The following is a 14,228-nucleotide window of genomic DNA, read 5'->3' on the forward strand; positions in this document are numbered from 1 at the left end:
CGCTCTGACTGCAGCTGCCCTGGGGCTGAAAACAATACTTACTCGTTTTGAAATTATGTTCAGCTTTAATTTTTAAAATGTTCTCCAGTAACATCTCTGCTCAGGCTTAAGAGAATATCTGGAGGGCTTGGGCTTTTGTGTTTTCTGTAACTTTTGCTTTTACTGGGGGTAAAAATGTCTTTTTACAAAATGCCACTCAGTCTACATCTAAACTGACCAGAACCCCTAGGCACAAAGCTGCAGGTTAACTGGAACTAGCCAAGAAAAGCAGAGGGGTCAGAGAGGGATTACAAGCATGACAAAAACAACAGGCAGAAACAGAGGAGGTGAAGGCCTCTCCTGGCAAAGGCCCCTGTGCAGGCAGGGCAGAATGTCAAAAAGCAACTATAAAGGTCACAAGAGAATTCATATGGGAATAATGGCAGATTAATTCCTGCAGTACTAGCTAACTTCATTCTTAAGAATTTTGTTTCTAAACCTGGTAATCTAACTGACATTTTAAAGACTGTATCAAAATGGTAGCCATCCTGTCACATATATAGATCTTTTTTCTGATCTTCCAGGCAATGGGAAAGGAGCTTTATTATCCCCAGTTGAAGATGAGGGTGGTCTCAATGGCACAGCTGTTGCAGAACACATGTATGACCAGTACCACCTGGTGGAGATGCTGTGCAGGAGTCATAGGGGCCAGATTTGCAGCACCTGGTTTATGGCAAAGGTCTCTTTGCTTACTCCTGGACCCAGCCAAGGAATGAGCTAAAGTCCCTTTAGCTTCTGTTTCTATTTCTGTCCTAAGACCTGTTCAAAGTGACACAGGATCCTCACCCAGAACCCTGTGTGCAATCTCTGCAGAAAAATTAAGATAGCTCCAAGCAGTTTCTCAGCAAAACACTCTCCATGATTTTATACTTATTCTCAGAATAGCCCAGGCATCATATACACTGTGTTGTTGTGTTAATGCACTTGTGACAGTTTGTGATTATGTTTGACTTCACAATGTTTTGTGATTGCTCCTTCTCAGGGATCAGTATTCGTACAGCCCAGGGGCTGTCTTGCATCTATCTCTTCAGAGAAGCTTTGGGAGGGACCATGGGTCCACAGCAACATAGTCTTCTTTGAGTATATAGAGAGTTAGCAGTTACTTCACTCAGGACAACCTAGAGTAAAGGAGAGCCATGTCAGATCACTCTGGATGAATCTTGTCTTATGCCAGTGGTGGCATCCATGTGTGTTAATCTTCTTGAAATCCCCTGAGAAACATACTCTGGGAATGCCCGTTCTCTCCTCCCTGCAAAAGACCCATTCAGTCTCAAAATGCCCAAAACTTTCTTAGCTGCTCCTGTCTACAAATTTCTCTGTCAATTTCTAGGTAACTTACTGGAGAGGATTGGCATGTAAAAGTGTCCGGTGATTGCAAACCCATTCATCTTACGTTAGAGGTGAACTGGTATTGCCCACTTAGAGCTTGGTGGGAAAAGTCAGGAAAGCAGCGAAGCTGCTGATCCACAGGCAGCAGGTACCCAGCGTCACACGCCAGAATGCAAACCACAGTTCAGTGAGCTACAGAGGGACTTAGGACATAGAGCAGGAGCTATGACCTCTCAGGGAAGCTCAGCACACAGCTATCAGTGCTGGCTGCAAGGAAGGTGAGGTGGGGCTGGGGCACACTGCTGATGGCCATCTCTGACCTAGTAATAGCAACAAAGGCTGGGATGCTTACAGTTCCAGTCCCCTATATCATATGCCAGCACAAAGACCCAAGTAATTCTGGCTGCCTGTCTCAGGTGATACATGTTGGAATTTCTCAGAATTTTAAGATATTCAAAGTGCTAATCTTGCTGATTTTCCATTTCAATGGAAACTGAGTGGTAGGAGGATATTCACACAGAAGCCACACGCTGGAATTTTAAGCGTACTATAAAGGTATAATGGGATTGTTGAGAAGTCATTATCATTGGTTTTTATTTTATCATTCCATTATGTCAAAATTTTTTCAGTAGTCAAATTTACTACTGATGCTTGATCCTGCTGTTACTCTCAGAGCTTTTTTGTGATGGTCACTGTTATGATGTTTCATTTTAAGGCCACAAAACCATCCTTGTCCTTGACATGGCCCAGACATCCATATCTTGTATGAAAAGGATTTTATGCCAGCAATAAAAATTGATCACTGGAATATTTAGAATATGAGATTCTTGTAATAATCAGGCTCATTATTTTCCAGTGCCAGCATTCCACAGGTGTTCTGAAAGATGGCACAGACACAAACCGTTAATTCTTTTCCGAAAAGAAGAGGCTTCTCTCTGCCTTTCCATCAGCCTCTGGCCCTCTGCTCCCCCCTGTTCTGAGTCACGCATCATTAGGGTTGTGTAGCTACAGAGGTGGAAGTCCTACTCTGCCACCCCTCACTTTTTTATTTGCTCCATTTGGTGCTGCAGACACATTTCTAATGGGAAAAATAAAGAGAACCTGAGGAGAGACACTATCAGTAATGGAAAATTCCTTCAGATTTGCATAAGGAGATATAAAAACTAAAATTTTAGAGCAAAGGCAGAGCTGAATGATGGGTGCTGCCCAGATCTGACTTCAAGGAATTAAGACCTGCGTTTTGTTTGTTTGTTTTGCGAGACTGAAATTTTTATCATCTTGTAAGACTCTTAGAACCACTAGTCATAAAATCTTCAACACTTTTCCAGGTACTTGGATTCAATAGAAATATCAGACAGTTCTTACAAACATTCATTTCTATAATATAGTTTTCTTAAGAGAATTAGATTGCAACTACTTCTTCATGTTAGATACATAAATGGCAGCTTCTTACACATAGTGTACAAATGCCCTAACATACCAGCATTGATCAAAAAAAACCTGATTCAAATAAATGAGGGTAAGGCTTGTATTTTTAATACACACAACTCATTCTGGAGGGCTCGATCAAATAAAACTACAGTGACTGAAACGGGACAGATTTAACTGAAATGAGGAGATTGTGACACTCTGCTTTTCAGTATAGTTTACAAGATGCAGGTATTCAGTGACTGTCAAATCACTGCTTTGGCCCCTTTCTAACATAGTCATTGTTGCAGATGAAATTTCAAATTGCTATGTAAAACATTTCCTGGGTCTGCTGTATGTCTAATGGAAAAGATAGCTGCCTAAACTCCTTTGAATTTCATGGTGTGGTGATTCTCAAGGTCTTCAGGCTAAAAAAACACCAACCTTTCTCACTGCTAGAATCATCATATGTTAAGGATGAAATGTTTCATTTAAAACAGCATTTAGTGTAGCTCTGTAGACTTGTCAAGGCCACGGAGATCCCAGGTAGAAGCGACCTGCCTACCTCTTGTTAACTGTGCTATGATTTTCCCATGAATGTACATTAAAGAGAAGATGAAAATACTTAAAATTTAGTCGCTCCAGCCGTAATACAAGTAGATGTTGATGGGATGTAGCTGGCAAATGTAGTTGCTATTGCCACCCTCCCTATTTGCAAGGTCGTGGTGGTCAGGCAGTCAGGCCCCAGTGACTCAAAAATTGAAAATCTAACACCCATTTTTAAAAAGGGTAAAAAGGAGGACCCTGGGAACTACTGACCAGTAAGTTTGACCTCTAGGCCCAGTAAGATCATGGAATAAATCCTCCTGGAAGCTATGTCAAGGCATATAGATGGCATGTGGGTGACTACAGCCAGCCAGCAGAGCTTCACATAGGGCAAATAGTGCCTGAGTATCTGCAGGCCACCTACAGTGAAGTGACTGCACTGGTAGGTAAGGGGAAGAGCAATCGATGGCATATACCTTGACCTCTGTAAGGTGTCCCACACAACATCTTTGTCATTAAATTGGATAAGGGTTTGATGGATGGACTATTCAATGGATAGGGAATTGGCTGGATGGCTGCATCTAAAGAGTTACAGTCAACAGCCCAGTGTCCAAATGGAAAAGAGGAAAAGTTCTGTCCCTCAAGAGCTGCACAGGAGACTTGAGGATAGTGATAGATAAAAATTGGACATGAGCCAGCAATGCATACTTGCAGCCCAGAAGACCAACCATATCCTGGGCTGCATCAAAAGCAGGTCAAGAGAGGTAATTCTGCCCCTCTATTTCACTCAGCACAAGAAATACATGGAGCTGCTTTAGCAAGTCCAGAAGAGGGACATGAAGATGATCAGAAAGCTGGAGCAACTCTCCCAGGAAGACAGGCTGAGAGAGTTGGGGTTGCTCAGCCTAGACAAGAGAAGGCTCCAGAGAGACCTTACAGCAGCTTTTTAATACTTAGAGGGGGCTTAGAAGAAAGATGTAGGACAATGGTTTTAAATTAACACAGGGCAGATTTAGATTAGATATAAGGAAGAAACTCTTTATTATTAAGAGTGGTGAGACACAGGCACAGGTTGCCCAGGGAGTTCATAGATGCCCCATCCCCAGAAGTGTTCAAGACCAGGCTGGATGGGCCTTTGAGGAACTTGGTCAAGTGGGAGATGTCCCTGTCCAGAGCAGGAAGTTGGAAATAGATGATCTTTAAAGGTCCATGCCTGCACAAACCGTTCTGTGATTCCATCATTGTATGCTGCTGCAGATTAATCATTCTCTGGCCAGGAAGACCCCCAGGACTGTGACCTACCGTCATCACTAGAGTGTGGGAGCAGAAGAAAGCCATCCTTTCATCAAGTCACCTTCTCACATGAAAACAGCACTGCCATCAGAACTATGGAAATTATTCTTCCTCTCCCCTGACCATGCCCGGGGAACTAATCTGGCAAAGGAGTAATAGTGAAACAAATCTATCATTTTTATGAAGAAATACAGTGATGTTAATAAATCTCGTGTTCAAAACTCTTGCCGGAGTGAGAACCTGAGGCCAGACAGCTCCCCAGATTTCCAGAGTAACAAGAGAGGTGGCATTTCAGAGGCTGACAATGTCTATTACTCAAGTAGGGCTCTAAGTTGCTTCCAGGTAAAACTGGGACCAATATACCAGACCTTAAAATGATCCCATCATTTTCATTCACATTATGAGTTCATCAGCTAAAAAGTAAAGAAATTACTGCATTATACCCTCTGAAAACCAGAATGTCAGGCTTCCAGATGGCATGAAGCACTCACTTCTAAATTCAGCTGTTCCTGAGACAACAGCCACTAAAGCCATGCTGCAATTGAAGTGAATTAAATGGTTCTAAGAGGAAAAGGTGACTTTCAAAGCTTGTGTTCATCCACAGTGTCAATTCTTTTTCCATTGCCGTTACTGCTTTCTTCAATGTCTGGGAACAATGACCAGAAAGGAGTAGTACCAGTTGCACAGAGTGAAGATCTGCAAGTGCTCTCTCTGATATGTTTTGCTTCTTAAAAACAAAAGACCACTCACTAGGCAGAGATGTCTGGTAGTTCTGGAAGCAGGGCACCAGCAAAGCTAGAGCACTGCTTATGATGTGGTGGAGTAAATATTCTAGTGTGAAACTCTACGGGGTCACAGCTCAGCTGCAAGAAAATGCAACTGTACCAAAGCAAATCACAGTTGGGGATGGGGGGAAAAAACACATCATGCTCTCATCACAATAAAAACTACTTTGATTCACTTTCAAAACAATACATCAATCTCACCGGCAACTCTCACCACATAAAGAGTACTAAATATATTGAACACACTAGCCCATAATTGTCTCTCTGTCTCTGTTCAGCCCTTGTGAAAGTAATACCTCATCAGTTCTTTTCTAGTGTCTGTAAGGATGTAGATTCTCTTTCACAACCTAGGGCCTGATCAGCTGGAGGCAGTCTGCAGATATAAGGCCTCCCTCCCAGAGTGGGGACGATACAGAAAAGGCTCTGTGTGTAAGTATGGAGACAATATTTAATCCAGAGAAGTGAAGAGACAGAGACCAAGAGGAATGCACACAGGTCTCTCTCTGCACATCAGACAGGGCAAGAGGCACAGAAGCAGCCTCACTTGTAGTTCAGGGCTGCAGGGACAGTAGGGATGTGGCTACCTTCCAGCACTGGAAAACAGGGTGCCAAAGAGAGCCCTGGCCTCATTTTGCTGGCAGACTCCCCAGAGCCTCTGAGATTGAGTGCTGTTCATGGGAGTCTGTATCTTACAAAAGTGTCTGCTCCCCTGATGAAAGAAGCAATGAAAACAGAGTCCATGGCTGGTGGCTGCAAAGGTTCATGAAGGCCTGTCTTGCTTGTTGCTCTTCATCTTTTTCACTGCAGTCATCGCCTCATAGTATCCATCCCATCAACGTGACATGTCCACAACAACTTCAAACTACAAGGGACATCCTTGTTGGGAAATCATTCTGAGAGGAAAGAGAGACGAGAAACATGATCAGGGAAGCACCCATGGAATGAACAAAGAGACAGATGCAGGTTTGACAGAGACAACCAAAGATCAACAGCCTTGTCTGCTCACACCCCTTTCCTCTCTCACACATGGCACTTATGCTCAGGACTAACAGTCAAGCTGCCCTAGCAACAAGGTCTCCCTCATGGAAGAGACTTCAGCCAGCTCCCCATTCCCAATAACCATACACCCACGTCCTCACTAGAATGTTGCAGGATGTTTCACACTTTCTGGTATCCTATGTGATAGAACGCCTTTGGCATGCATGGCCCCTGCACATGCACCCACAGGAATCTGCTATTTCACCACTTCCAGAAAGACCTGAGGTCACTTACACCATGCCTTGCTACTAGCCCTGTTCCAGTCCAGAAGAACAGAACCTCCCAATCCTTCCCTAACAAGGATCTAGGTCGAAGCAATGCCCTGTCATTTCTGGTAGTTCTGCATAAGTTTCCTTCCCTACCATGATCCTCCTGAACCCTGGATTAACTCCCACTTCCTTGGATCACCAGGCAACAGATGCCAAAAAACAGCTCCTCTTAAGAGCTATTTCCCTTTCTGGCCTACTACACCCACAGCAACTGCCCTCTTCCCACAGCAGATCCTCTTATCTAAGGTTCCCCACACTCATGACTCCAGGCTCTACCCTCCTCGATACCCCACCCAGCCCCTAAACCCCTGCCGAGTGGCTCCCCAGTCAGCCTATTTGGATCAGAAACACCAGACACAGCCTCACTGTTTTCTTAGGATCCTTTTTCCTCTTCTTGTCAGAAGCATTGAGGTAGGCCTGCTCCCTGGCCCTGTAGGAAGGGCCTCGGCTCAGCTCCCTCTCACTGTAGGGGGGCAGGGTGTCCTCCCCATCCTCCTGCTGAGACGGTGGTGACGGCTGCTGCAGCTGCTGCTGTGACTTCTCAGCTCTGTAGGTAGAGGGTGATGACCAGGCATAATATGTTCCCCCTCCTCTCTGGCTGGGCTGCGAGCTCATCTTTGAGGGGGTTTCATCGTGGTCACTGCCCTCATCATAGCTCCGGGATTTCCTATCCAAGACGCTGCTGAGGTAGGAGTGATCGTACTTCTGGCTCCCTCCAGGCGTCCGGCTCACCAGCCTGGGCAGGTGCTTCTCCTCATGGGCACGTCTCCGGGGTGGGCTGTACGACCAGCCCCGATCTGAGTCCGTCAGCGGCTCTCGGTTCCCTCTGCTACGCTTGGTGTAGTACTCCTCCATGGAGCTATCCTGGTGATGCAGCCCTCCAATGTGGCCACCGTGCGACTCTGACCGCTCGAAACGCCGGTTTTCCTGGCTGTCCGCCCGCCGGGTCCGCTGGCTGTAGGACTCTGCAAAGGCTGCCAGCTCGTCCATAGAGACGGCCGGCACTCCCACAGAGAAGCTCTTACGGGACAGCATTTCGGATTTGGATCTCTGCTGGCTGGAGGAGGAAGGAGGAAGTGTTAGAGGGCAGGATTCACCTGCGCTCAATCCCCTTGGCTGCCTTAGCAGACAACGGAGGGAAACAGACACTTGTGGGGCATGAATCATCTGACCTGTTTTCATCATCTTCCGTAGGAAGAGATCTATCACATCCCTGCTTCTCACTGCTGACTGTAAACGCATCTTACTGCAGATAGCTTGGACTCTGTATGTCTAATACTAGTTACACAAGATAAACCCCAGGGTGCAACTCCCCTGTCCTCAAGTATACAGGGCTGGGCTTGCTTGTCCTTAGCCCTAAAGCTTGTAGGTGTATGTCCTGCTGTGAAAACACAAGAACTCGGCTATAGAACTCAAAGGAGGGCAATTCTGAAGCAGGCTTAAAGGGAATGAACTGGCACAGTAGCCCACTACTGCAGTAAGGAAATCCCTGCCATTACTTTTAGGACACTGATCTGGTATGTGAGGGAAGGATGCGATGTCTCTCTTCAAGGCACCAGAGTGCCAGTCCTTTAGGGCTGGAGTACAGCTCTTGCTGCACCAAAGCACCAGGGTGTCATTCCTAGTAAGTGCACTAGCACTGAGAAGTGCTGGAGGGATCAGGTACAAATCTCAAGAGAGCACTTTGAGAAGCATGGCTTGGTTTCCTATTGATCTCATTTTCACATCCCCCCTGGAATGGGGCTGCTAAGTTTAGCTTTGCCCGACCTGGGCAGTGTTCAGCAGGCTTGTGGGAATCAGACTGATTCTCATCTTACCTAATATCACCTCCACTTTTCATGATTCTCCCTAGCCTCTCTGTGCCGCTAAGCAGAAACAGAGCAGCAGGAAATGGAGAAGAGCCACCAGTCCATCTGTCCCTTCTCCTTTCCTCACTGCTTTGCCAGATATAGCCCCCTCCCAGCACCCCACTCCTCACCTGTGCCGGAAGCTGTCCCGCTCATCTCTGTAATCAGAGACCGCCTGGGATCTTGACGTGCTGCCCCCACCCATCATTCCTGCCCAGTATTCAGCATCACCATCCAGGTCCCCCGCTGGAGGCAGAGGTTTCCTTCGCACCTGGCGGTAGGGCTGACGGAAGTTCAAGTCCTCCTCGTGCAAAGAACTGAGTTCAGACATGGTGTTGTTATCTGCAGGGGAGGTGACAGAAAAGAAATCAGACAGGCATCACCTGATAGCTTGTGTGAGAGGGGAGGAGAGGACAGGAAGGCTGTGGTGAGCCCAGCTCCAGCTTTTTCAGAAAATATCTGTATTCAGATAACCAAGTTCAGCCTTTGTGAAATTTTCCCCCTCAGCCCTGCTTCAGTGACACATAAGCGATCAGACTTTGTGAGATGGGCACTGCACTTGGTGGAACATTATCACAGCAGTTGTGCCACCTCCCCCTTTCCTGGTGTGAGACAGGCTGGCTCAGGATTTGGACTGACTTGACCAGCTAAAACAAAAACAACCCCCTCAAAAAAAGATTAAGAAAAAACTAAGAGACTGTCTGAATCACTGTCAGTCTCTACCCTGTCAAGCACATTGACATCTGGAGGCCTGACATACCAATCTGGAGAGGTCTTTTTATAGTACATCTTGTGGGTGGAGAAGACAGTGTGCTCAGCAATGACTGTTTTAGAAGTACATATAATTTGTTAGTTATGCCTAATTTGTACAGAGCTTTGATGTACTGTCATTCCCTAAAGGCCTTATACTTATTGATTTGCAGGATCTGTTTTAATTGAGCCTCTATCGTTGCCTAATGTGAGCTAGCTCTGTGCAGGCCAGGTGCTGCCTGGAGGAGCAGAGGCCTCAGCCTGCAGCTCTCCTCCACACAGAGGAGCTAGAGGACACGGAGCAACACTGCAAACCTTCCTCATGCACACACTCAGTCCCACCACTGCACCTCTGCCTCCTAATGTGGAAAAGTCCTCACCTGAGTTTGTATTCTGACAGCCTCTGGTGCAGCCTTTAGGAAAAAAAAAAGTTTGCAAGAAACTATCTGAAAACAGTGAAGAGTTACACACAGCAGCTCAATTCTAAATATGAATCCTGTCCCTATTCACCACTGTCCTCCCCTTTGCATGCAGTTGTCTCATTGCCAAACCATTAGTACTGATGCACATAGCAGCTCTGATCTTATGTTGACCAGTATCACAAAACTTGATGATCCCCTGGTTTCTTGCATCTTTTTTGTAGTCCCAGCTGGTTCTGCAGGGCAACAGCAGCTGCAAACTACCTTTCTGCATCCCTCAAACCACACAGTGGTCACTGCACACCACAAAACATGTTTTCAGTAATAACATTCCTCTGCTATTTTGCCATGCTAGGAATTTACAGGCACCACAACATAAGACATTTAGAAGTTGTGAGGACGACAACCCGGCTATACGCCATAGGCTATAGAAGGCATGGGTACAGACTTGGCTTTTCAGATGCTGATAAACCAGAAGTTTTAATTATCTGAGTGGACAATTTTCATGAGCATCTGAGTCCTCCACACCTTGTTTGTTCTAATCTCTTACCTAAGATTAGGTAAGCAGATCTTTAAAATCAGAGCATACCTGTAGATGCCTAAAATCTAGACTTTATGTGTCTGCATCCTGGACATCGTATCCTAAGGGTTGGCTCTAAGGTAAAGCCAGTGAACTTTTAACTATCAATTTGCAGAGGGTTTTTCAGGCTAGCGAAAAAAAAAAAAATTAAACCATATTTGTTCCTCACATCGTTCTCGCATCCTCCTAGACGGGTCAAACTGAGCCAGTTCTTTCTCAACATAGTACAGAACCTTCATGGAGTCCCTTTCCTTGTCAGCCTGGATCCTGTACCCTTTGCGCACTGCTAGGGAAGGGAAAAAAGGAAAGCATTAGAGAATAACACAATTAAGTCCAAGGAGACTTTCCAACAATATTGTTTCTGTAGTTGAGCTCACGTCTGCAGGCAGGTAGGCTGTGTCTTCCAAAACAGAGTGAGTCAGTCCTTGTTTCAGAAGAAATTTGTCTATAATGTGGGATGTGAAGTTGTGAGCTGCAGCATAATTTATAAAGTTCGCAGTAACAGCAAAAATGGTTTGGAAATGCCCAATCTGTATAACCAAATGCATTGAGTGGTTTGTCATTGCCACAGAGTGATTCCACCTCCTACAGAGGACAGCAGAGAGAGAAGTAGCACTCATTTCTCCTTCCTCAGCACTACAGAAAGGATTAGTCATGGTATGGGAGAAGCAGCCCCAGAATATGAGGCTTGATCTACACAGCTGGGGCCATAAGCTCCCAGTCTGAAGGGGAAACAGGTGGCTGAGCATTTGGGAGCTGTCATTCTGCAGGATCACTCCGCCCTCCCATCCCTATGAATTCCACTCACACATGTTGAAGAGCATTCCCTGGCAGGAGAAGTGCCAGAGAATACAGAAAGAAACACAAAAAGTCCCACAAAACATATCACACTGAGATTCATGCATACTCAAAAAATGGGGCAAATCAGGTCACTGGATAACTGTGAAACTGTCTGCTCTGGCACTCTTTACATCCTGTATTTTACAGAAAAGGTAGGTCTTACATATTAAGTGCTTGACTCCTGGGACCTACTCCATTTGCAGGGGATGTCTAGACAGCTGTGCATAGAAAAGAAGCCCCTACACACCTGGAGCCAGAAGAGCTCTAACTCTGGCAGGTTGGCTCTACACAGACTTTACCTGCTAACCCTATGATCAATGTGACTATCCCAAAGCAGCTCTATAGTCAGCAAGCAGAGAACTCCACCTACCAGGACTTTGAAGAAACCAAACCTTTTATAGCAGATTGTTTAAGAAGGAACTCAGCCTGGGACTATTTCAAGATTGACAGAAACACAGCATGAAGTACAAAAAAGTGCTACCCTGAAAACCCTCAAATTCAGCCCCATTACAGAACCATTATGAGAACAATTTACAGAGCTCTACAAAATGGAACCTGCCTGCCTTGCATGGAGTTAATATGTTCTCCTATGAGAATACTGCAGTGTCACATGAGCACTCTTCTTTTGGCATGACTTAACCACTTGGGCAGTGGTTTTAAGCCAACCTGTTCTTTCTGATTTATCCCACACAGCAACACATTGAGCTACTAACATACAGGTTTGATAGTACATTGCATAGTATGCACTGTGTGGGCTGAACAAGGACTTGGCAGAGGTATTCTGAGCCACCTTTTGTCCTAAACTCCTGTGCATATGTCTGTGGACTATTAAAGCACTATTAAATGGCTGTGCTGTGAAAAAGCACAAAAGTGGAAGGCCATCCTATCTCTTGAAGTGAGGTTGCTGCTATGGAGAGGGTCTGGACAGACTGGCCTCAGCAGCACTGAGTCCTGCTGCATTGTCTAAGAGCAACAGGAGGGGAATTCTGCACCCCACCATGGTGGCTGACTGCCTGCTCCTGTCCTTGCAAGGAAAGAGGCCTCTCGCTACTCTGTCTAGACTAGGAACTCATCTAAGCTGCCACCTCTTTTATACACAGGGCAGCAAACAGTCATCTGTTGGAAATTACTCTGCCCTACTAACAACCTTTGAGGAACCTGAACTTGCAGCTGCCAGAGTCTCTCTCCCCAGTACCACTACTCATGATGAAGCTCTGCCAAATGTTTATTTGGGCAACATCTATAGCTTCTGGAACTGATGGAGAATTAACTAGGCTTCATGCTGGTGTCATGCTCGACTTGCTGTTGCAATTGTGTATCAAAAGGAAAATTAATTTCTTGGGTTAGTCCTGTAAGCATCTAGAAATTAACTTTGGAATTACATCTGCAAAGATGACCATTAAGAGCTGATAAAAAAAGTATTTTCCGCTGTTGCTATAGCATATTTTGTCTCTATGTTTATTTAATAAATATTTCTTGCAATGAAACAGAACACTCAAGTTATTACATCTTTTTATTATTCCTTTGTGTGAGAACCAAAGATATTATAGCTTTCTCCTCATGCCCTTCTTCATCTGTAAATTTCCATAACCCTTTAATAAGGTCTGAATATTTTTAAGTCCATCTTAATTATCAGGGAATGAAGATGCAGAAGTGTTAACCACTTGTCCAGAACCATTCACTGAAGTCAAAGGTAATGGAAAATTCTTCCCTGTTAGACCTTATTTTCTTCTCCCAAACAGTTCATAAATTTCTACTCTTTGTGCTAAACTGTGGATACTTTTTCTATGCTTCTGTGGGTGGAACCAAGTCAACTAAAACTGTAAGCTGTTTCCCTCCTCAGAAAGGAGTATTTTTTTCAGACAAGCATGGACAGGAAGTAAATGATTTCTCACCATTATACACTTTCCTTATTAAAGGTCTGGAGTCCACCTCCCAGATCAAAAGCTTCCCTGTGTACATGGTTTAAGGAATCTATGCAAGTGTCTGCAATTAACCACTGAATTTAAAATAGACAGAGCATACATGCTAACTTAGGTGTTGCCAAAACACTTCTAAATAAGAGGAATAAAAGTTGCTCTGTTTTTTTTTCCCTGATCAGCCCTAAGTTTAGGATTGAGTTCCTAGTCTTCACTGGAGCTTTGTCACATGGCTTTTATGTAATGCTTGACAAATTTTCTAAAAAACCTCATGCCTGAATTTGCTCACTAGATCAGCTCACAGGTGTCGTTTATAAGCACAGAAACTATCTAGGGCAAAAGCTGTCATTTCTAACTTGGCAGCCATTATGACTGAATCCTCCAGTCCCTGTCCCCCAGCACTTCTCATCCCATTTTTTATAAAAACTTGACAGAAAAGATGAGGTCTCAAAGATGCCAAGCTTCAGATCAGACCTACAGTTGGCTACATGCCAGAGAAAGAGACCATAATTAGTGCTCCTCCTGAGAAAAAGCCTTTATAGTAAACTCAACCATTACCTGTTTTGGTTAGCTTGCTGTCTGGAGCAAGTTAGCTTGTAACAGCCAAAAAATGTTTTCTCTTCTACAGCCTGTAATTAGGAAATATTGTGGAGGACTTCATCGTAGAAGCAACAGGGTGCATGGTTATCACCCTTTCTTAGCTCCACAGCTCAAATAACACCTTAAGCAACAGGTGCATGATCCACACTACTAGTTTTTCCATATTACTTCAAAATTCATACCAATACTTGAAGGAGGCCTTCCAATACCTAAAGGGTGACAACAAGAAAGCCAGAGTAGGACTTTTTGCATTGTTGCACAGCAAGAGGACAAGTGACAGTGGTTTAAAACTTGAAAAGGGAAGATTTAGGTTAGATGTTAGGAAAAGATTATTTCCTATGAGGGTGATGAGACACTAGCACAGGTTGCCCAAGGAAGTTGTGGATGCCCTCTCTCTGAAGTGTTCAAGGCCAGGTTTGGATGGGGCTTTGAGCAACCTGGTCTAGTGGGAGGTGCTCCTGCCCATGGCAGGGGGGGTTGGAACTAGATGATTTTTAAGGTCCCTTCCAACCCAAACCATTGTGTGATTTTATGATTCTATGAAAAAATATTAATTAAAAAAGCTTA

General features: G+C 44.7%; 1 protein-coding gene across 8 annotated transcripts in view; it reads right to left on the reverse strand.

Annotated features, from left to right (window-relative positions):
* Nucleotides 1-2,606: 2,606 nt before the first annotated feature.
* The window catches only part of ILDR2 (immunoglobulin like domain containing receptor 2), a 38,403-nt gene continuing 26,781 nt past the window's right edge, over nt 2,607-14,228 (reverse strand). For 2 of the 8 annotated variants that reach the window (XM_071756477.1, XM_071756498.1), the window contains 5 exons: nt 10,472-10,588; nt 9,684-9,716; nt 8,685-8,895; nt 7,073-7,763; nt 2,607-6,292 (listed from right to left, as the gene is read on the reverse strand). In XM_071756477.1, the coding sequence (XP_071612578.1) occupies nt 6,257-6,292; nt 7,073-7,763; nt 8,685-8,895; nt 9,684-9,716; nt 10,472-10,588 (1,088 nt within the window). In that variant the 3' untranslated portion in view covers nt 2,607-6,256. The remainder of the gene's footprint in view (nt 6,293-7,072; nt 7,764-8,684; nt 8,896-9,683; nt 9,717-10,471; nt 10,589-14,228) is intronic. The other 6 variants (XM_071756489.1, XM_071756508.1, XM_071756481.1 and 3 more) reach the window with 4 other exon arrangements.

This window comes from Heliangelus exortis, chromosome 1 (genome assembly GCF_036169615.1).
Source record: "Heliangelus exortis chromosome 1, bHelExo1.hap1, whole genome shotgun sequence".
NCBI classification, from domain to species: domain Eukaryota; kingdom Metazoa; phylum Chordata; class Aves; order Apodiformes; family Trochilidae; genus Heliangelus; species Heliangelus exortis.